Below are 23776 nucleotides of genomic sequence, written 5' to 3' on the forward strand. Positions count from 1 at the left end.
TTAAAAAAAGGTTTAAAAAAAGAAAAACATTTTTTCCATAACATAGTCTTTTTCTTGATAAATAATTTTAAAGACATCTACGGTTCCTTAAAATTACTTTGCTTTTTACATATTTACTATATGTATACAATATATATGAGTCATGGTCATTTAATTTATACTGATTCTCCCCTAATCCTGACTGTTTATAATTTTGTCTGCTGGGCCAAAAGGGAGACTAGATACAAAACCACAGTCAGGAGAACTCTGTTGTGACCATTTTACCAAGAAGGAGGCCAGTGGTTTCTTCATGGACAGAAAGAACACAAACAGCAAATGGATATCACATCTGTTCAGTGACCGGGGCATGTCCACACCCATGTAGAAGCTGTGTGGCACATGCGGTTCAGCACCACTCTCCTCATAAAACGATACACAGATTTCATGATGTTGTTACACAAGATCGGGTAAGTAGTCTTCCTAGAATTCCAGGATAACTGTTCTTATGCAAATTGGCAAGACTACTATTTTTCCTAATATGAAATCTTTATAGAAGGTAACTTATTATTCACCTGTGAAAAACCTCAAAATTAATTCCAATTTTATATAATAATGTAACCATCTCACATAAAGATGTGTTAAAATAAAAATTAAGTCAGAATGTGAAGAGCTGACAGATCATACCTAGTAGTACATTTGTCTAAGTTGCCATATTTTGCATGAAAAGCTTGATTATTAAAAGACTGGCTTCGAATCAATTTGGATTTCTTGATTTCTTTACCTAGAGTAACAAGCAGAAGGCAAATGCAGTTGTTTAGTTCATCAGTTCCTCCTCGGCTGCCCCAACCCCATTCCCTCTCCAGCTCCCACCACTGTGAGGAACACACTGAGCGGGTGGCTTCCCTGCCTTGGTTTGACCTGACTGGAGTATTTCTTACTTCACAGCCCATTAAGAAGCACCAAACAAAGTAAAAGGAAAAAAGAGCTTTGCAAACAATATCTCATCTCATAGAGTGACTTCCTTGTAATTATCATTTATAAAAGGAAAAAAGCAGACACAAAAACCAGTTTCTTACTTGTGGATGGGGTGGCAGAAGAGGATCCAGGAACAGAAATGGGGATGCTCTTGGGCAGACTTGTTGGTGTCTTGGAGTCTCTACCTAAAACAAACTCTGTTTTAAGTGTTATAATTTCCTCTGATTAATCTCCATACACACAAGACAACACAGAGACTATGAACCACTTTCTCTCATTAAGCAGTACTCTTTTCCAAATCTTATTCTTTATATATTTAAATATTTCATTCTTAGTCACTCAGTGATCATTTTCACAATCTCACTGCTGTTATTAAACTTCAAACTTTCCTTTGAAGGATCTGAACCTCTGCACTGATCCTCACCATTTATTTATTGGTGAGGATCTCTATCAGTTAGCATCCATTTATGACAACAACTTTTGATAAACCAAAGAAAGTGATTTTCCATATAAAATTTAAAAGTTAGCATAGGGAGGTTCAAGAGGGAGGGGACAGATGTATACCTATGGCTGATTCATGTTGATATTTGGCAGAAACCAACAAAAATCTGTAAAGCAATTATCCTTCAATTAAAAAATAAATAAACAAGTACATATTTTAAAAATTAAAAAAAAAAACTCAGCATGGTCTTTCAGAATGCTGGGATGTAACATCAATTGTGTACCTTGGTGGTGAGGATGTGGGAAAACTACTTACGTTTCTTTTCAAAGGTTTTATCACTCATGGGCCTTCCATCATTTTGTTGCTTCTCTTTTTCTAATTGCTCCTATGAATAAAACAGTACCTTAGCATTAAAGGTAAGCATAAGTACATTTACTTTTTTAAGGTTTCTAAAATAACATTTACTTATAAAAAGTTAACATGTGCATAATAGGAAAAAAAAAAAAAACACAAGAAGCAAAAAGCAAAGTCATTCACAATCACAAGCAGTTTACCATTTGACGTGTTCTCCCAGGTCTCATTTGTGTATTTTCATAACTAAGCATCCACTTTTATGTAATTAAGATCATACAGTTATGTATTATGTTGTTTCATATATCATGATTATTTACCATTTCAAAGTCCCAAAGCTATGAATATTTTAATAACCAAGAATACACTACATCAACTCAATCTGGAAGGAAAAAAATGTAATCTTTCCTTTCTTGATGACAAAAATTTCAGAGAAGACAAAATGGCAACAGAACTCTAGATAAAGATACTGGCAGAGCTGTGATTAAAATACTACATTCCTTTAATGTCCAATTAAAAGTGAGACATAAAGCAACAGAGTACGCAAAGTATAATGCTTCTAGGAGGATTCATTATCTGATCTAAACTATTAAAGTACAGCAAGGAGGTATGCTTCCGTTGAATTAATTATTTAACAAGCATAAGTAGATTTAGAAAACTGTTCTAATCAGAAATTACTCTAAGTTTTAGAGATATAAAAATACAGTTCACAAAAATACCTAACAGAAGTAAGTTTTTTTCAAAATTGGTATCTGAAGAAGTCACAGTTCTTTCAGATATTTTTTTTTAATATCTACAGAATTGTGCCCTTGGAGGGTTGTCAAGATAAAACAATGAATTTGGCATCACTGTTGCAATGAGCCTTTCAGATGGTAAAGAATCTGCCTGCAATGCGGGAGACCCAGGTTTCATCCCTGGTAGGGGAGACCCCCCTGGAGAAGGGAACAGCATATCACTCTTGCCTAGAGAATTCTATGGACAGAGGAGCCTGGGGTTTATAGTCCATGGGGTCATAAAGAGTTGGACACTACTGAGTGAATAACACCTTCATTTCACTTTCATTTCCTAATTCTCATCAGCAAAATATTGGTACTATTGGCCCTTTCCATTTCTAATTGATAAGTGAAAAAAAACAATATCCTTCTTTTAAAAGCCAGAGAGAAAAAAAATTTGTAGGCATTATTTAAATTTTGATTGAAGTATAATACACACAGACAAAGTACACAAACTCTAAGGATACAGCTCAGTAAATTTTCCCAAAATGAACACGCCCATATAATCAGCTCCTGGACCAAGAAACAAAATGTTACCAAGCTCAAAGTCTTCTTTATCCCAACAGAATAACCAAGATAATTCAGATCAAGTTCTGAACAAACATGACATAACCAGCATGTACAGAACACTATAGTCAACAATGGAGAATACACATTCTTTTCAAGAACAAGTGTAAAATGAAGACAAAGAGAAAACAGACAAGACAGAAAATTTCCACATAGACTTGGACTGCATAAAAAACTATTAAATAAAAATTCTAAAACTGAAATAAAACATGCAAAGCTGAAAAACATTGCTAAGTGAGCTGAAGAAGTAGTGCCATTTGCTTTATCTTTTCCTCTACTATCTGATCATATTAATCACAATTATCTTGAAGTCCTTGCTGGGTAACTCTAATGTAGGATCATCTGTGAATCTTTTTCTATTCTCTGATTTTTGTCTTGGGTTTAGGTTATTAAGTCCTAAAATTTTTAGAGCCTGTTTATTCTTTACAGCGTCTACCACTGGCAATCCTGAGCTCTAATCTTTGTTTTAGACTGCTGAATAACACAATTTGCTTTTCAGAGGTTAAGTTTTTAATCTCACAGCACAATTTTTTGTAGAGAAATAGACAATATAATAAAATAAATGGGAATATTATAACTGAAAAATACAGTACTGGAAACTTAAAACCACCGGATGGGCTCAATAGCCAAATGGAGAAGGCAGGAAAAGAATTGGTGACACTGAAGATGGATCAACAGAGATTATTCACTCTGAGAAGCAGAGTTTAAGGGGGAAAAAAGAGAAAGAACAAAGCCTCATGGACCTGTGGGATGATATCAAAAGATCTAACACGTATATAATTATTGACCCAGAAGTATAAGAGTGAGCAACAGGGGACAGAAGATATATTTAAACAAACAACAGGTCAAACCTTCCCAAATTTGGGAAATAATGCATGTTTACAGATTTGGGAAGCTCAATAAATCCAAATCAGGATAAATATGAAGCAAATTATGCCTAAAAATATCAAAATCAAACTGCTAAAAACAAAAAAATACCTTGGAAGTAGTCAGAGACAAACAACATTATACACAGAAGAACAATAATTCAAATGAGAGCAGATACTTTATCAGATACTAGAGAGACCAGAACACAGATAGAAATAACTCTTTTAAGTACAGTATGAAAAAAGGCTTGCAAACTCAGTATTCAATAAAAATATCCCTTAAAGAGGAAGGCAAAAATAAGACATTTTAGATAAACGAAAACTAAGATAATCTGTCTAAAAATACTTGCACTCCATTCTTCAGGCTGAAGGGGAAAAAAACTAGAACTAACACCAAAAAAAGATGTTCTTTACATCATAGGGGACTGGAATGCAAAAGTAGGAAGTCAAGAGATACCTGGAATAACAAGCAAGTTTGGCCTTGGAGTACAAAATGAAACAGGGCAAAGGCTAACAGAGCTTTGCCAAGAGAACACACTGGTCATAGCAAACACCCTCTTCCAACAACACAAGAGAAGACTCTGAACATGGACATCCCCAGATGGTCAATACTGAAATCAGATTGATTATATTCATTGCAGCTGAAGATGGAGAAGTTCTATGCAGTCAGCAAAAATAAGACCAGGAGATGACTGTGGCTCAGATTATGAACTCCTTATTGCAAAATTCAGACTTAAAGAAAGCAGGGAAAACCACTAGACCATTCAGGTATGACCTAAATCAAACCAAATCCTTTACAATTATACAGTGGAAGTGACAAATAAATTCAAGGGATTAGATCTGATGTGCAGAGTGCCTGAAGAACTATAGAGGGAGGTTTGTAACACTGTACAGGAGGCAGTGATCAAGACCATCTTCAAGAAAAACAGGAGGGGGAACTTATGTAAACCCGGGGCAAATTCATATCAATGTATGGCAAAACCAACCAATATAATATTGTAAAATAATTTGCCTCCAATAAAAAATAAATTAACTACAAAAAAAAAAAAAGAAAAACAAAAGCAAAAAGGCAAAATTGTTGTCTGAGGAGACCTTACAAATAGTTGCGAAAAGAAGAGAAGTGAAAGGCAAAGGAGAAAAAAAGAGATATACTGATTTGAATGTAGAGTTCCAAAGAACAGCAAGGAGAGATAAGAAAGCTTTCCTCAAGATGACATAATGACTCAGGTAGAATGTCTGATTAAATCTAAAAACCAACTTCTAAAACAAATAAGAAAATAGCATGTCTGCAAAATACAAGGCTAACACACAAAAATCAACAGTATTCTTAAGCTCCAGCAACACAAAACTAGAAAGCAAAATTTAAACTTACAATTCCATCTACAATGCCAAGAAACATAATATACTATAAATAAATCTAACAAAAGACTTCCTTGAACTCTATACTTAAGACTAATAACCAGCAAAGGAGCCAGCAACCTGTCAGAACATCCTTCCTCTCAGCAGAATTTCCCATGATGCCCTGTGCCCTGTACCAAAACTACCGAGAAGAAAAGTAAAGACTAAATAAACCAATCATGAGAAGACTCAAAATGTTTAGATGGCAATTTTCCAAATTGATCTACAGATAAATGATAATTAACACAATCCTAACTAAAATTTCAGACTTTTAAAAATTGACAAACTGATTCTAAACTTTATATCAAAATGCAGAGGGCCTCAACTGGCCAAAGCAACTTAAAATAATAAGTTTGAGAACTGACCCTACCTGATTTTAAGAATTACTACACAGTGTTTAAGGCAGTTTAGAATGGCCAAAAAGACAAACATATAAATCAGTGGAATGAAGTAATGAGTCCTGAAGCAGACACACACACACATATATATACATATGAACAACTGATTTAAAAAAAAAAAAAAGGTGCTAAAGCAATTCAATGGGGAAAACAAAGTTTTTCACAAATGGTGCTAGAATAATTGCTTAGACAGAAAAAATAAACATAAAAATTAACTTGAAATGATTCATAGACCTAAATGTAAAACCTAAAACTAAAATTCCTGGAAGAAAACAGGAAAATGTCTTTATAATTTGGGGATAGACTAAGGGCTTCCTCTGGTGACTCAAAAGGTAAAAGCGTCTGCCTGCAATGAAGGAGACCTGGGTTCAATCCCTGGGTTGGGAAGATCCCCTGGAGAAGGAAATGGCAACCCACTCCAGTATTCTTGCCTGGAAAATCCCATGGATGGAGGAGCCTGGTGGGCTACACTCCATGAGGTCACAAAGAGTTGGACATGACTGAATGACTTCACTTTCACTTTCAAAGGATTCTTGGGTACAAAAAAAGCATGAACTATGCTAAGAGAAAACATGGATATAAGTTGCACTTGATCAATATTAAAAATTTCTGTTCTTCAAAAGACACCATTAAGTAAATGAAAAAAGAAGCACAGACTCCAAGAAAATATTCATAAAATGTGTATCTGACAAAGGAATTGTATTCAGAGTTTATGAAGAACTCTTACAACTTGATAATAAGAAGAGAAACAACCCACTTTAAAATCTGAAAATAGACTTCATCAACTAAGATATAAGGATGGCCAATACACAAAGGCAAAGATGCTCAGTCTCATTAGGCATCAGGAATATGCAATCTGAAATTGCAATGAGATACCATTACACCCTCACTCTAACAAGCATTACAGAGGATATGAGGTAACTGAATTTCTCCACCACAGTCAGTGGGGGTGTAAAATGGTGCAGTTACTTTGCAAAACAGTCGCTGTTTCTATGTTAAGCATACTTGAACATATGATCCATCCATTCCACTCCTAGGTCATTTTCCCAAAGAAATCCAAGTACACATCCACTCAAAGACTTCTTCACTAATATTCCCAAGCTAGAAGTAACCCAAATGTCCATTAAGGAAGGGATATACACATGGTAAGTGACTTTCCAGGTGGCACTAGTGGTAAAGAACCTGCCTGCCAATGCAGGAGATGTAAGAGATGGGGGTTTGATCCCTGGGTCGGAAGATCACCTGGAGAAGGGAAAGGCAATCCACTTCAGTATTCTTGCCTGGAGAATCCCATGGACAGAGCAGCCTGGAGGGCTATAGATGGGGTCACCAAGAGTAAGACACGACTGAAGCGACTTAGCGTGCATGCAAAAACACAGTGGTATATCCATAGTTTGGGCTGCTGCTGCTAAGTCACTTCAGTCGTGTCCGACTCTGTGCGACCCCATAGATGGCAGCCTACCAGGCTCCCCTGTCCCTGGGATTCTCCAGGCAAGAACACTGGAGTGGGTTGCCATTTCCTTACTATTTACAAATAAAAAGGAGTGACCTCTTGATATACATAACAATGTAGAAGAATCTCAAAATAATTATGCTGATGGAGAGAAGCATGACCCAAAAAGTATTAACAAATGATTCAATTCATTAGTTGTAGATCACAAAGGGGCACAACAAAATTTTTGAGGGATGAGCAATGTTTGGTATTTTATATGCTGGCTTCATGGATATGTCCATATGTCAAAATTCACCAAATTGTACACATTAAGCATTTGCAGTTAATCATAAGTCAACATACTTCAAGAAGGTATTTTTTTAAAGGCTTTCAAATGTAGTTTTCCTTCCAGTTCATAAAAGAACATATTTCAAAATATTAGGACCCTTCTTTAGTCATTTATAGAGAAAGTAAAAGTAGTGTGATACTGAAACAATTTATTAAGTTTAATAACACAGCACAGTTAATACTGGTCAGAAAGGAGTAGGTGTGGATGCATGTGAAAACATACCATTTCCAAAAGAAGTAGTTCTTCTCTTTCTTTCTCTTGATCCAACAAATCTTTCTCATAAAACTTTTTCTGAAACTAAGTTTAAAGTTTAAAATGAAATTGTGAAACAGTAATGATGAGTCTCTGCCAATTTTTAAAGATTCCTTTCCACACAAGGTAAAGGGAGTATACTTACAGCATCCATGGACATTTCCATTCTGTCCAACTCTAACACAGTCTGTAAAGTAAATGTTTTAAAATAATTCAACAGCAATTAAATCAACTACTCATTTCTCAAAAAGACTCCTTTTCTAGAGAGAGGTTCAAAGAAGAGATGTCACCACTATGTGAAAAGCTAAATTAAAAAACCTCGAAAGTTCTTAACTCTCTGCTGATTTTTAATCAGCCACTATACATTAATATCAGGATTTCCCTGGTGGCTCAGATGGTAAAGCGTCTGCCTACAATGCGGGAGACCCAGCTTCAATCCCTGGGTGGGGAAGATCCCCTGGAGAAAGAAATGGCAACCCACTCCAGTACTCTTGACTGGAAAATCCCAGGGATGGAGGAGTCTGGTAGGCTACAGTCCATGGGGCCGCAGAGTTGGACACGACTGAGCTACTTCACTTCACTTCATATATTAATAGCAGGATCAATTTAAACTTTAAAAGTTTTTAACCTTAAGAAAAGCACGTCTACAGGATTCTTTTAGATACTAAATACATGCAATTTAATAATTTCTAATAACTCCCTGTGCCACTCTTTCCTGAATGTTCAGAAATATAATTTTTGAAATTAAAAAATCTTTTAGCTATGAAGCTGGCTATCATTTGATTTAATATTCTTGGTTCCTTTACACAAAAACTTTTGATCCTTATGACATTCTAATGAATAGAAAATACTTTGCTCTGAAAGCATTCTCTTAATTTATGTCTTTTAGAACACACTGTCTGAAATAAATTATTTCAATCAAACACTGGCCCATCTAATCCAGGGTTCTGTCTCTGACAGAAGACAGTACTTATGTACAGGAATAACTCTGATGGTCAAGATACAAGTACATTTATTCATATGCCCAAAGCTATCGATTGCAAACATAGTATTTATTTGGTTTTATTTTTATGCTGAAATTTATGAAAATGTTGTAATTTACACCATGAAATATCCCTTTTAAATGAAATTACTTTTCATCTTAAAAAAACTGACTAGACTAAGCTATTTCATTTTTATCGCAAGGCTTTGAATAGCTTCCTGAGGGGTTCCCACACCAATACGTCAGTTTGATAAACATTATAGTACAGAATTTTTATGAGAATGACTTCCTCATGTGCAATGTTCTTAAAATAAGAACTGTACTCCTGAATAATCCATTCAGTAATCTATCTAATTATAGCATTTTGCCCCTATTTAATGGGGTCAGCTTGAGTTATCTCTTCAGTTTATAAATACTTTCAAAAAATTAACTAACTGGAACTTCTCTGGTTAGGGAGGGGTAAAGAATCCACCTTTGGATGCAGGGGACACAGGTTCAATCTCTGGTCAGGAAACTAAGATCCCACACGCTGCCAGGCAACTAAGCCCACACACCACAAGGGATATGTTACATGCGGCAACTAAGACCAGATGCAGCCAAATTAACTAATTATTTTAAAAAGTAATTGTCTCATGTTTACTATTTTGAAAGTTAACACCAATGCCTATACTTCTGTAATTAAATGGTGAAGACAGAAATATCTGGTAAAAACAAATGTATGTATATCTATGTTTTTAGATTTAGATGCATGTCCAAATTCTGAGTATTTCTGATTATTTCAGTTAATGAAAGGAGGATTTACATTTCAGTAAAATAAAATTATACTAATTAATACTAAGTTATCAAATCACTTTTTAAAAAAGCTTCTTATGCAACATCACAAGGGTCCCTAGAAAAAAAGAAAATAAAATCAAAGGGTTCTCTTCCCCCCCCCCATCATTGACACCAACTTGTTTATAACAGTAATAAATTAATTTTTCTCACTACAAATAAAGGTTCAAAAACTATGTATCCTAAATTTCAGATTCATAGAAATAACGACTTGACTTAATCTCATAAAAACATTAGGTAAATGTCTGGCGAAAAAGGGAAGGCAATGGCAAGCCACTCCAGTACTATTGCCTAGAAAATCCCATGGATGGAGGAGCCTGGTAGGCTGCAGTCCGTGGGGTCGCTAAGGGTCGGACACGACTGAGCGACTTCACTTTCACTTTTCACTTTCCACTTCCACACATTGGAGAAGGAAATGGCAACCCACTCCAGTGTTCTTGCCTGGAGAATCCCAGGGACGGGGGAGCCTGGTGGGCTTCCGTCTGTGGGGTCACACAGAGTCGGACACGACTGAAGTGACTTAGCAGCAGTAGCAGTAGCAAAGTATTTTCAAGTTTGACTTCACTAACCCAAATGTTTACTGTTTAAGTGTTCAGTTCAGTTCAGCTCAGTTCAGTCGCTCAGTCGTGTCCAACTCTTTGCAACCCCATGAATCACAGCACGCCAGGCCTCCCTGTCCATCACCAACTCCCGGAGATCACTCAAACTCATGTCCATCAAGTCGGTGATGCCATCCAGGCATCTCATTCTCTGTTGTCCCCGTCTCCTCCCGCCCCCAATCCCTCCCATTGTTAAACACTGCCAAATAATCCATATAAGATCACAGGCTTTAAAAAAACTAACAAAAAAGCTATAAAATACAACATTATATAGTTGAAAAGGGGTAAGGGGTCTCCATTCTAGCCCTGGAGCTGCCATTTACTGATAAGATCTTAAGCTGATACCTAACATTTCTAGGTCCAGAGCTTCTGCAAAGTCAAACAGATCACTGAAGGCCCTTCTAACCCTTTCATGGTTAAGTTCCTAGCTAACTGGCTATGCTAGGTCTCAGCTGTGGGATGTGGGTACTTCCCTGACAGGGAATTAACCCAGGCCCCCTGCATTGGGAGCGTGGATTCTTGGCCACTGGACCACCAAGGAAGTCCCAGGCTAAGTTTCTATCAAATGTGACTTTACCAACAAAGTCTTACCAATTATAATCACTTACAAATAGTCTGGTTAGTGAAACATTCATTATTAGCTGAAAAGTATTTACAGAGTACCGAAAATGCAAGCTCGCTCTCATAGAGCTTAAAGCAAGCAAAGTCCCTCAGTCACGTCTGACTTGTAGCGACCCCATGGACTGCAGCCTACCAGGCTCCTCCGTCCATGGGATTTTCTAGGCAAGAGTACTGGAGTGGCTTGCCATTGCCTTCTCCCCTCATAGAGCTTATATTACCAATAATAAAAGCTTAATGTTTCAGCACCCTCTGTGCTTAGTCACTCAGTTGTGTCCGACTCTTTCTGACCCCAGGGACTACAGTCCACCAGGTTCCTCTGTCCATGGGGATTCTTCAGGCAAGAATACGAGAATGGGTTAACATGCCCTTCTCCAGGGGATCCTCCCAAGCTGGGGATCGAACCCAGGTCTCCCACAATGCATGTGGATTCTTTACCAGCTGAGCCACCAGGTAAGTGCTTTCTAGAAGGAACTTCCCTGTCCAGTTAGAGCACACATCCACCAAATCCTTACTGCTCTAGCAACGATTTAAATATTTAACATACTACTGTTAGCCCATCAAGTTAAAATAGTAAAGCTATGATTAAGACCATCTTAACCAAAGAAAGACAAATGCCATTGCAAGAGGGATACTTACTCTTTTTACAATAGCCAAAACATCTTTATCTTTTTCTTGACAGAGGAGTTTTCTCACACACATTTCCAACTGCTGAAGTAGATGCTTATCTGCAGGAATCTTCAGAGTAGATTTCACTTTGGGCAACAAGTAACAAAGTTTCATTCTATAATAAATTAAAACGCATTAACCTGTGAGTGAATTTAATAACCTGGAATAATAGTCACATGAATTTGAAAGAAAATTCAAGCTTTAGCTAGCCTGAGAGTTTATTATGCAACAAATATCTATGGAGGGCCCATGATGAGTCAAGCATTCATTACTCTGGGTGCTGAGACATTGCAGTGAATAAAATCAACACAATTCTCTGCTCTCTCACAGAGCTTTTATTCTAGTCCACAGGTAGGGAGCGAGGATAAACAAATGAATAAGTGTTAGTCGCTCAGTCGTGGCTGACCCTCTGCGACCCCACGAAGTATAGCCCGTCAGGCTCCTCTGCCCATGGGATTCTCCAGGCAAGAATACTGGAGTGGGTTGTCATTTCCTTCTCCTACGAATGAGTAAAATGTCCATCAAACGGTGGTAAGTGCTGCAGAAAAAAATACAGAAAGGAAAGAAGGTGAAGGAGTACCAGAAGAGGGGGGTTACAAGTTTCAAACAGGTGGTCAGAGAAGGTTTCTGTGAAGCTTTCACTGAAAAAAATGACATTTAAGCAAAGACTTACAGTAAATTGGGGACTAACCCATGTGAATACCTAGAGAAGACTGTTGTAGTAAGAGCAAATGCCCTATGAGGGGAGCTTGCCTTAGGAGTTGCCCCAGATCAACAAATTGGCCCAAGCTGGCTAGAGTGGTGAGAACAGAGTAAAAACAAATTTAGCTAGAGGCCTCAGTGTGGAAATAGGAGGTCAGATCATCCAGGGCCTTGTGACTACAGATTGGAAACTGGTTTTATTTTGAGAGTAATGAGAAGCCATGGAGGGTTCTGCACAGTCGGGTAAAAAGATTCAACTTAACATTTGGGAAGTATCATCTGGTTACTGTGTTGAGATTAGACTGTAGTTGGACAAGGACAGAAGGGATAGGATAGGGGAGGCTCTTTCAGTAATCCAGGCCAGAATCCAGTAACTCAGTAATCCAGTAAGATGATGGCAGCACCACCACCACTCTGGTTCTTGAACCAGAGAAGCAGCAGTGAGGCAGTGGGAAGCGGCTTGCATCTGAGTATTTTATACAAGCAGCAGGATGTGCTGAGGGCTTGAAGGCAGAATGACAGAAAGGAGGTCAAGGCTCTGACCCGAGCAAGTGACAAGGCAAAATGGTTATTTACTGAGATGGAGAAGACAGCAGAAAGAGCAAGTGTGGATGAGGAGGGTGGGGCTTAACTAGACAGATTAACTCTGAGGAGCCTGTTATGCAGTTGATGGAAATGCAATAGGCAGTTGTTTGGATGAGTCTTCTGTCCAGGGTGGATGCCCATGCTGGAGATGTGCTGTCAGGAATCTTCAGTACACGGATGCTATGTGAACCAGGAGCCCAGAGAATTACCCAGGCAGCAAGTGCAGTTTGAGAAGGAGAGATAAAAGGAGAGTTTCTATGGCACCACCATGGTCCAGATGGGCTGATAAGGAACCAACAAGCAAACTGAAGAATTCCAGAGAGGTAAGAGGAAATCCAGGAGAGTTAAAAAAAAAAACAAAACACCAACCTACCAACCGAACAAACAAAAAACTTCCTAGGAAAAGGTGGTGCAGGAAATGTTCTATTTACTAAGCTAAAATTCTATTGCTTTGCCAGGGCTGTTGTCTAATTTGTGACCGCTGCATTCACTCATTAATTTGTCTCAGCACTCTCCAGATACTATTTTTTTATCTCTATGCCAAAGCTTGAGACAACTAAGTCCCACCTCTGGAGTTCTCAGGACGCTTTCTCAGCTGAGCTTCAGTCAAGGATTCCTCATATACAAGAAAATTTGCTTTTTATTTAACCAAAAAAGCAAAAGATGTTTCTTCCCTAGAATTTTCATCTCTGTACATAGCAATAATAGTCTCAGACTTATTCAGGACTTGCCATGGATACTGCTAAGCATGGTGGTGATGCTTTCTCTAGTTAAGAAGTCCCAATTACCCCAAAGAAAATTGTTTTCATTTCTGGCAGCTGAAGAGAAGGCTCCTCTGAATACCAATAGTCTTTTTCTAGCCTTGATATCGTCCAGACTCGGTGAATTTAAATTTTAAACATTCACTTAAGGAAAAACAGAAACAATCAGCAGTCCATGCACACTTCATTCTTTACAACCCAAGGCACATCTAGAAAACCTACATTCAACAGAAGCTACCCAAGCCTTAGCAATTATTTATCTTGATGAGAATCCTGGGCCCAGGAGATTATGAAGATCTCGAAATTAAGGACCACACTTTTCAGGTAAGCAAAATTCTGCATGTACACTATCTCAGGTTTTACTCCTCAGAACATCCCCATGAATTAAGTACCAAGGAAACTGATGCGCAGAGAGGTTCTGTAAGTTGCCCAGACACGCAGCTGGTACAGAGGTCAGGGCGTGTGGCTCCAGCCACTCTCCTTCTAACCCGCACGATCCTGCCACTCTCGCCTATGGCGGCTTCCATTCTATCCACCCATCTCTACAGAGCTGGGCGAAGGCTTTTGCATCCAAGAGTACGTGGTGTTGCTGGGCCCATTTTTTTTGGCTGGCAGTTTCCCAGGCGGGAGAGTCAGAACCAAGACACACGGCTATACGACGATCTCTGACTCAACAAAACCACCAAGACTCACAGAGCAACAATAGTCATCTTCATTTGGTTTTTGAATTGACAGGTTGCTTTCTCTTAGAGTCAATGCTATGCTGCTAGTCACACTGACTTGAGTAGAGATGATTTCATTCCCTTTCAAATAATTTTTGGGAACTGTCTGATAAGGGATAATTCATCACATTGGAATCTGCTTTTCTAGAATCATAACTTCAATTTGCAAAAGGTTTACAATGTGGTTGGATCCATTAGCTATTTACCAAGAGATAAATTCTAAAGAACTGCCATCAGGGTCTTTCAACCTACTTAAAACCACTTTAATTTAAATCTCAAGTCAAGGAAACCTTAGCTCTCATTTATACAGCACAGGGAAGATGCACAAAATACTAAAGCCAATGCTGTTATGTTTTCTGTATTTTCTCTACAAAATAAAACCAATATCTAGATTTGTTCCTCCTAAACAATGCTCATAACATTCTCAGGCTGAACTCTTCAACATCTTTTGACAAATCTTCTTGGTATATTTCTTTCTCAACAACTATGCTATTAGTCTATGTTTATTACCTGGCCAACTCTTTCTGTTAAAAAGTATTAAATGATTACATATTGGCTACAATGCACATCAGTTGTTTATAAAAGATGCACATATGTCACACAGCATGAAACGAGCATGAAGCGTGGCTGGCATGTGAATCCTCAGTAGGGAGCTCTGTCGTCCTGTTCAGGAAGTCTTGACTCTGACTGTGTCTCCTATGGACGTGAGTTCCTCAAACATGGAACACCGACACAGAGCACAAACACAGACAACTCACGGCTGACAGTCTAAAATTCTTTTTAAATCAGTATGCAATGTTCAAATAACTCAAACACTGTGTGTATGTGTGGGTAGTTTTAATGCCACTGAATTGTACAAAATGGTTTAAATGGTAAATTTTATGCTATGTATGTTTTACCACTAATTTTTTAAAAAAATTAATATGCTTATTTGGGGAGAAAAAAAGCAAAATACAATTTATTCATTTTTTCCAATTTCCAAGCAAGCCATTTTCAGGACTGTTTCATTTAACTTCACAGTTAATTAATCAAATCCAATTACCATTTACTGGATTTCAAAACTGTGAGAGAGCTGAACGAAGGAAAAAGAAAAGAAAAAGACTTGGAAACAGCCCTTCTTCGCTGAATAAATGGGCTTATAAAAATGGACAGACTTCTCCAAGCCAACTTTGAATTATTTTTTTCTCTAGGCTTAAAAGATAGATAAGTTAATCATATCTACTCAATCTTCTGATGTCAGTGTGTGTATCCACGTGGCTGGAGAAGACTGCCAGTCTGGCTGTGACTACAGCTGTCAATCCAATAAACTAAAGGCCTGAGACAGTGTTAAAAGATCACACTTTCAAGTCCTACTGAGGCTCAATTAAGACTACCAAGAATTTCAAAATGAGTACAAGTTCTTGATTATTTTCAAGACTAAGAAAACACTTTTGAATAGCTCAGTTTCTTATTCATGAATAAGATACATTAAAAAAATGCAATTTTTTCAAATATATTCTTGGATTAGTATCATACCTTACATTTGCTACTGGATCATGTGTCAGTTCAATTGCAGGTAGAAAGAAATATTTACAGAAAAATGATTTGGAAAAGATCTCTATAATAAATTCACAGGTATCCAAAAATCGGAGTCTGTTCCAATAACTTTTTCCTTGGCCCAGTTCTAGAAACAACAACAAAAAAGTTTTGCATTTTAATGTTTCCTACAGAAAATTTCCTGTGACAAAAATCACAAAGCCCATGACAGATTTTTTATACCCACAATTTGCTTAGCAAAAACAAGAGATAAGGGGGAAAAAATCATATTATATACCCCTGAATTAATGAAAGCATAAAAAACAGAAACAAATTTATTAAATATTACATTCAATTCCATAAGCATTTATTAAATATTAAAGGAACATATCTACTATTTTTTGATTACCGGCTATGTGCTAAGTACTGATACATATTATCTCATTAAATCCTGAAAGCCCAACAGGATGGGCATATATTTATTCTTCCTAAAAGATAAGGGTACCGAGATTCACAGAGGTTAAAGGAACAGAGCTAGAATTCAAATGCAGGTCTGTTTAACTTCAAAATCTTTGACCAATGAAGTTAACTGTTTTCTTCCCCTTGTTTTCTTAAAATGCTTTGAAATAAAATCATATATAAACAAAAGTATCACTGAAAATAATTCAGGTCAATATTTAAAGGATAATTTTTTCTCCCTTATTACACACATGTTCAAAAGCAAAATACTTAATGTTTAAAACCAAATATAATCTCCATTCAAAATAAAACATTCTAAAGGGCAGGTCCTACCACTAAAAACTGAAAATTGAATTAAAATACAGTAAAAAAAAAAAAGAAAAAGATTAAAGTATATTGAGCAAAATTTTTCTTAAACAGAATTTTATGTGCTCTAATTTATTTTTTAAGTGGTGATCCATATTTAAAATGGTAAACTATAATAACCAGAAAATCCCATTACCTGTCTATGCTGAATAACAGTTTAATAAAAGTATTAAGGCACTATGGTCAAAGCAAGTACTCAATAATTAACAAGTTCACTAAGTATATATAGGTGTCGATCACTGCTTCAAGAATTAATTCTTTAACAAAAGGTTTTGTCTTGATTTTAGGCCATAGCAAATTAAAATAAATTTGCATTTGTCAACTGACAATTTTTTAAGACATTATAAACCACCTTGGCTCACTAGATTCACATTTGAGTGTACTATCAAGTCTATTCAAGAGAACAAAACCCACATTCTGTAATATTTAATATAAGAACACAAAACAAATTATTAGATTCATGGATAGCCTACTTGTATTTTATTTTCAAATTGTATTTATCAGAATAGAAACTGAGCTTTCAATGGTAAGTATAAGAATTTTAACTTCTCAAGTGTAGAAATTCATGAAAGGTAGCCTAGAGTAGATGAATTTTTCATTCATCAAAGATCTGATCCTGTAAAAAATTTCTAAAACAAACAAAAAGAAATTAGCCTATAAAGCTCAAATACAAATATTTAGCAATACTGGCCTAATTATTCATAGCAATATGATAACATAAGCCAGATCTAACTAAGGCCAACCAGTTTATTTACTTTCTGTTCTCCGAAAGAGAGAGAGTGATTACTTACGTTCGATTAATTTTTGAATGACCTCATGTCTCTGTTCCTGTTTACGATTATAACGTAGAAAAATGCACAGAGTTCGTGAAGCCGCCTTTTGGACAGGTAAGACGTTCTTAAAGAAATAAGAAAGACAATTAAACAAATCTAATGGTATACGCTCTAAATAATTTGACCCCACACATCAATTTGATGTTATCGACTAAAAGTAAAAGCAGTGCTGTCTGCCTCTGAAATCAGTGTAGAAGTGTCTTCATAATTAAATGCTATCAGTCAGGCAAATCAACTCATCTATCACCCTGCAAAGTTCAAGTAATTCGGCAGAGCCACTTACAAATCATCCAGATTTGATTTATATTTGACTTACATCTCCTTTCCACCTCATCTTAAGTGATATTCTCCCCAAATACACCTCAGCGACTTCTAGACCATGTTACTCATTTATTCAACAAACATTTGCTAGTACACACCCTGTGTCAGGTACCTCGCCAAAAATGTGCCACTTCTCAAATCCAGAGACCCTACGACCAGGTATATGTCAAATTCCTCTCACTTAGTTCTGCCTCCTCCACCATAATACTATTCTTTAAGATCCCTGGTCCATGACACAGATAAAGTTTAGAATCCAAGGGACACCACGCCAATTATTCTTACTAGCATTTTAAAGTCTTTGATCCTTTGGATTTGTGTCACACCAACTGGGCAGAACCTTAATTCTAAGTAAATTCAACCATCCATCTTTACTATGGCTTCAAACTATGCATTAGAGAAAAATCTCTCAACCAGGTATACTGTATCCAGTATAAATTCACATTCACTATCTTGATTTACATAAATATATATTATAACATTCAGTTCTTGAAGATTCAGACTATCATGATAGGGACGCTTGAAATTCAAGTTGAAAAAATATACATTGCTCAGAGAGTATTTATTGCCTATTACCTCCTCTCATATTTTATATAAGCTATTTCCATTCTATCTAGTACCATTTCATGCAGTGCTTTTAATCTGTTGAAGGTAAAAAAGAATATTCACTATAAATTAGAACAGAAAATTTTAAAAATGTACATAAACAGAAATATCAGTAGAAATAAGGAAAAAGAATGTTAGATAAATGAACTTAAATAAAAGGATGTTACTCTTTTCTTTCATTTTGTATATGGAGACCAATCCTGGGTGTTCATTGGAAGGACTGATGCTAAAGCTGAAACTCCAATACTTTGGCCAACTCATGCAATGAGTTGACTCACTGGAAAAGAGTCTGATGCTAGGAGGGATTGGGGGTGGGAGGAGACGGGGACGACAGAGAATGAGATGGCTGGATGGCATCACCGACTCGATGGACATGAGTTTGAGTGAACTCTGGGAGTTGGTGATGGACAGGGAGGCCTGGCGTGCTGTGATTCATGGGGTCGCAAAGAGTCGGACACTACTGAGCGACTGAACTGAACTGAACTGAATAGAATTCCAAATGCACAAACACTAATTACTTGAAACAGAAATAATATAAATTATGTATATTTTATACCTCACAGTATAAGGTAATATCTTTGGGGCCAGAAATCAAAGACAAAGGTAATTATATCAAAACAAACAAAAGTCAGTTTAAAGAGACTGCGACCACTTGAGCACGTGAATAATGAGTGAAATTGACTAAAACATTGTTCAATATAAAAGATGAGTCTAAATGAAAGGATAAAAACAAAAACAAAATTAATTTATCATCACTGGGTTAACTCTGAAAATTGACAGAGGGAAAGAAATAAGAATTTATCCTCTCTTTACATTAGGAAATATATTTTAGGATTAAAAAAAAAAGCATTTATCCTGAGAATGGTATCAACAATGTAGAAGAAAAGAGAATTTTAAAAGCCACTCTTTTGTAAGTTCTAATGAAATAACTGATTCAAGCAAGGATCATCAATGGATGCTAAAACTGAAGGGTAAAAGGTTACTGGGAAACTGGGTATTCAGTGTTGAAGTGTCAGCTTCAGATTATGACACAGATCACAAGGGAGAAAACACAATTTCGCAGTTAACTAACAGAGATGTCCCTGCCTGCACAAGCACTCCGAGCTCATTTACAAAGGGATAGGCATCCAGATGTGACACAACATAAAACACACAGCAGCACTGATAAAGAATCCTTGCCAAAAACATCTGATCTAAGACTCGGCAAGCCCTTATCAAACCTCCAGCTTAAAACAAATATGGAGAAGAGATAATCAAGTAAATCCATGAAGACAGTCTACAGGACAACTAAGTCTCTTCCACAATTCAAGGTCATGAAAAAGTGGAGGAAGGGCAAAGAGGGAATCTGTTCTGGATTAAAAGCAAACTAAGAAGATCAATCCTGGATGTTCTTGGAGGGACTGATGCTAAAGCTGAAACTGCAATACTTTGGCCACCTCATACGACGAGTTGACTCACTGGAAAAGACTCTGATGCTGGGAAAGGTTGGGGGCAGGAGGAGAAGGGGACGACGGAGAATGAGATGGCTGGATGGCATCACCGACTCTGTGGACATGAGTTTGAGTGTAGTCCGGGAGTTGGTGATGGACAGGGAGGCCTGGCGTGCTGTGATTCATGGGGTTGCGGAGAGTCGGACACGACTGAGCGACTGAACTGAACTGAACTGATCTGAAGAAATATATCCACCTGAGGCTATGTATAGATTTTACTTGGATCCTATATGGAATAAAACAACTATCACACCCATTTGGGGGATAATTGGTAAACTTTGATATGAATTTTAAATGATATTAAAGATAATTGTTCATTTTGTCAAATGTAATAATTGTAACATGATTATACAGGACAATGTCCTTTTCTAGAGATGAATACTGAAATGCTTAGAGACAAAATATGACATCTATAATTTAAACTTTTTAGCACAATGAAATGGAAAAGGCAAATATGGCACAATGTTAACAACTGTTAATCAGGGTGATGAGTACGTGAGAGTTCATTGTAGTATTTTCTCTGCCTTCATGCATCTTTAAATTTTTTTTCATTCCTCTACTCCAAAACCTTCCAAAGCCTTACCCTGCCTAACAGAATATAATCTCTGTTCTACATCATGGCTTTCGAGCACCTGTGTGCTGTGGGCCCAAAGACCTCTCCAGGCTCATCTCTAACAACCGCCACACTGGCTTCCTTGCTGACCCTCGTAAAACCAAGCACACCCTGAATCACATCTTTGCATTTACTCCTCCCTTTGTCGGGATCACCTGTGCGTCAGACTTCCACATGGCCACTTCCTTACTTGGTCCAAGCCTCTTGATCAGAGAGGGCTTTTTCCTGACCACTACATCCACAATACCCTCCACCACTTTCTTCCCCTCTACGCTGTGTTTTAGTTCTTCATTGTACTTTTCATCCCTGGTGTCTAATGCACTGGGTTGGCCAAAACGTTCATTTGGGTTTTTTTGTAACATCTTAAACAGAAACCTGAATGAAATTTTTGACAACCCAATATGTGAGTGTTGTCAGTCTCCAACAGAACTTAAAGTTCTGTGAGAACAGATCCTTTATCTTTTCAGTCTCTAACAGTACACAGCACATTGTAAGCACTCCATAAATTTTATTAAGTAATGAATGAATGAATATTATGACCACTAGATATGGAACTAAAAATATAAACCTATTTTTCCAGAAGACACTGAAATGAAATATAAGTGTCTTTAATTGACCATGGAAAATGTGTTATGGTAAATCATATATCTAAGTGTAGAATTACCTCCTTGTAAAAGAAAACAAAGCAAACCCCTCAGACTTGAAAGTATCTTGTTCACACTATGGTGTAAATTATTTCTCTTTCCTGATATGACAGGCTAAAAATATGAAATAATTTTGTATACTTATTAGCTTTATAAACACAAAGATGACTACTTAGTAATTAGGTTGAGACAATCAATTAAGATCAAGCTTCATAGGACTTATCACCTCCTGCTAATACATTTTATTTTACCTTTTATCAATTCCCATACCATCACCTCTTTAGAACTCAAGGTCCATTAGAGCAGGAATCTGTCTTGTTCACACCCAGATCCCCAGCTCTCAGAACAGTGCATGAAACACAGCAAACAGAAGCTGATTGCTGAATAAAGTCATCAATAAATTCTGCTTGACTTTATGTGAAATTTTCTATGTGGTGCATTCATGCATTATCCTCTGATAAGAAGTTATTTTTGCCAGCATCACTTTTTATAATGACTACACTGGCTTCCCTGGTGGCTCAGATGGTAAAGCATCTGCCTGCATGGCGGGAGACCTGGGTTCGATCCCTGGGTCAGGAAGATCCCCTGGAGAAGGAAATGGCAACCCACTCCAAGTACTCTTGTCTGGAAAATTCCATGGATGGAGGAGTCTGGTGGGCTACAGTCCATGGGGCCGCAAAGAGTCGGACACGACTGAGCGACTTCACTTCACACCTATAAAACAATCTTCAACCCCTAGGCTTTGCTATGATACACGAAATAAACTTCAAGCAGAGGTATTAGCATAAGATATACGCCTATTGTTTTATAGTTAAGTTATAAATGACACCAGTAATGTCATTTTTTCCTTCTTTTTAATCTTTGAAGCTAAAACTGATTTGGGGTTTTTGAGATGGCTACTAGATTTCATTATCGCCCTTTGTTTTGAGAACAATGAGAATTCAAAGTACTTTTTAAAAAATAGTTTCTAACACATACACATTATGTGGAACTTTTGTATACTTGAAAAAAATGGTAGTAAGATGTCATAGTCAACATATAATCAAACTGCAGGTTAAATGACCCTCTGGGAATTTTAAGGGAAAAAGGCAGACAGTTTACTCTATGGGGAAATTTGAGTACAAGCCTTTCTTTTCCCCTGCTTTTGACTCTAATTTTGAGGTTATCCCGAGAAGGGCATCCATGTTTTTCCTATAAATTTTATCTGTTACAAGGTAAAAGAAAAAGAAACCAAAAAAGGAAAAAGAAAGCAAACTAATATGAAGGGGTTTAAGGAATACTCTAAGGTGAGGTGAGAGCACAGCTGAGGCCATGACACATGGAAGGTGCACATCAGAGCAGGAGTCACCGTGCAGTTGAGACTCCTGCCAGACTCTCCCTGGAGCACTGTATCAAGCTTGAAGCCAGTGTGTTGACACTCTCCCCTGTGCATCCCTCTCTTCAGCTGGGTAGCTGATCCAAAGGAGAACCCAGCGAGGAAGCAAAGGTAACAACACCCCTCCAGGCAGAAGGGCGTGAACGGAGCTTGCTGTTCTATTTCAAGAATGTGGAGAATTTGGTTAATTCCAAAATGTATGCCAGTTCAAGAAAAAATCAGATAAGAGGCATTGGGCTCACATTTGTCATCATGATTGTGAACATTCTTTGTAAGAAACGATAATAGATCTGATCACTTGATATGACTTGTGGCAGACAGGCGTATTTCTGGAGCAGTTTCTCATGAGTTCTCCACTTTAAGGAGGCTGCAGCTCGTTGCTCAGCAGCTGTGAGAGCTGGAACCAAGTCAGGCAGGGATGATAACTGAAGAAGAAAACACAGCAAGAGAATCAAAGATAATTAAATACATCAACTGCAGCACTCAGCCAAATTATTCAGACTTACAATACACTGGGGAAGGGAAAACTCTTAATCATTTCCGAACTTAGGAAGCACTGCAGTTGTCACAGGGAGGTAATTATTCAGTAAAATCAAATACATTTTTAAAATCTATAAGTAAAATTTATGATTCCTAGCAACAAAATTTTGAAAGAGGCAGATTCATAGCTCTTTCAGTTAAAGTAAAATGTATTCTATTTCACCATCAGCAAACTCTGATATTCTAAATTCCTACCCTTTGTCCTCACTGTTGCTATTCTTACAATAATAACTAATGATAATAAAAAATGAAAATATGAAAGTAAACCCCAAGGACAGTAAATAAAGACTGTGGTAAGAAAGGCAGAGGAAATTCAAGCTGACATAACTCCAAAAGACTTTTACTGAGCCCTTCTAGGTGGCCAGCCCTGTGTTCAGTGTTTTTCATACATTCTTTCATTGATTCCTCTCAACACCACTGCAGAGTAAGGTCACCCATACAAGACCCAGAAGCTCTTCTGATCCATAGGGGTTCACCTTATTTTCTTGAACACTGCTCTCCCCACCAGTAGACATCAGTTCCAGAATCTCTGGAAGATGATCTATGAGAGCATCTAGTACCTGTTAACAGAGATACTGATTACCTTTCTTGTGATGGCTGTGTTTTTCTAATCTTAGATCAAGTAACATGCCAACTTCTACACAGAAATAGTGGGTAGTTACCACCAAAGAGCATTTTGGGGGTTTCTAGTCTCCTGCTCTGTCATCTTTCTGCTACAAAGTCTTAGAAACATAATCAACTTGCTCAAACTACCTTTGAAAAGAGT

At 37.2% G+C, this 23776-nt stretch overlaps 1 protein-coding gene across 10 annotated transcripts in view; it reads right to left on the minus strand.

Moving 5' to 3' along the window:
* The window catches only part of PPP4R4 (protein phosphatase 4 regulatory subunit 4), a 101301-nt gene that overhangs the window by 10662 nt on the left and 66863 nt on the right, over window positions 1-23776 (minus strand). For 6 of the 10 annotated variants that reach the window (XM_055418441.2, XM_055418438.2, XM_055418445.2 and 3 more), the window contains 10 exons: window positions 23487-23570; window positions 22713-22895; window positions 17383-17488; window positions 15767-15914; window positions 11452-11596; window positions 7928-7969; window positions 7753-7827; window positions 1712-1781; window positions 1056-1139; window positions 664-760 (listed from right to left, as the gene is read on the minus strand). In XM_055418441.2, the coding sequence (XP_055274416.2) occupies window positions 664-760; window positions 1056-1139; window positions 1712-1781; window positions 7753-7827; window positions 7928-7969; window positions 11452-11596; window positions 15767-15914; window positions 17383-17488; window positions 22713-22895; window positions 23487-23570 (1034 nt within the window). The remainder of the gene's footprint in view (window positions 1-663; window positions 761-1055; window positions 1140-1711; window positions 1782-7752; window positions 7828-7927; window positions 7970-11451; window positions 11597-15766; window positions 15915-17382; window positions 17489-22712; window positions 22896-23486; window positions 23571-23776) is intronic. The other 4 variants (XM_055418443.2, XM_055418440.2, XM_055418439.2 and 1 more) reach the window with 3 other exon arrangements.

The sequence above is a fragment of the Moschus berezovskii genome, chromosome 21 (assembly GCF_049115385.1).
Source record: "Moschus berezovskii isolate FMDL1 chromosome 21, NW_MosBer_1.0, whole genome shotgun sequence".
Lineage (NCBI taxonomy): Eukaryota > Metazoa > Chordata > Mammalia > Artiodactyla > Moschidae > Moschus > Moschus berezovskii.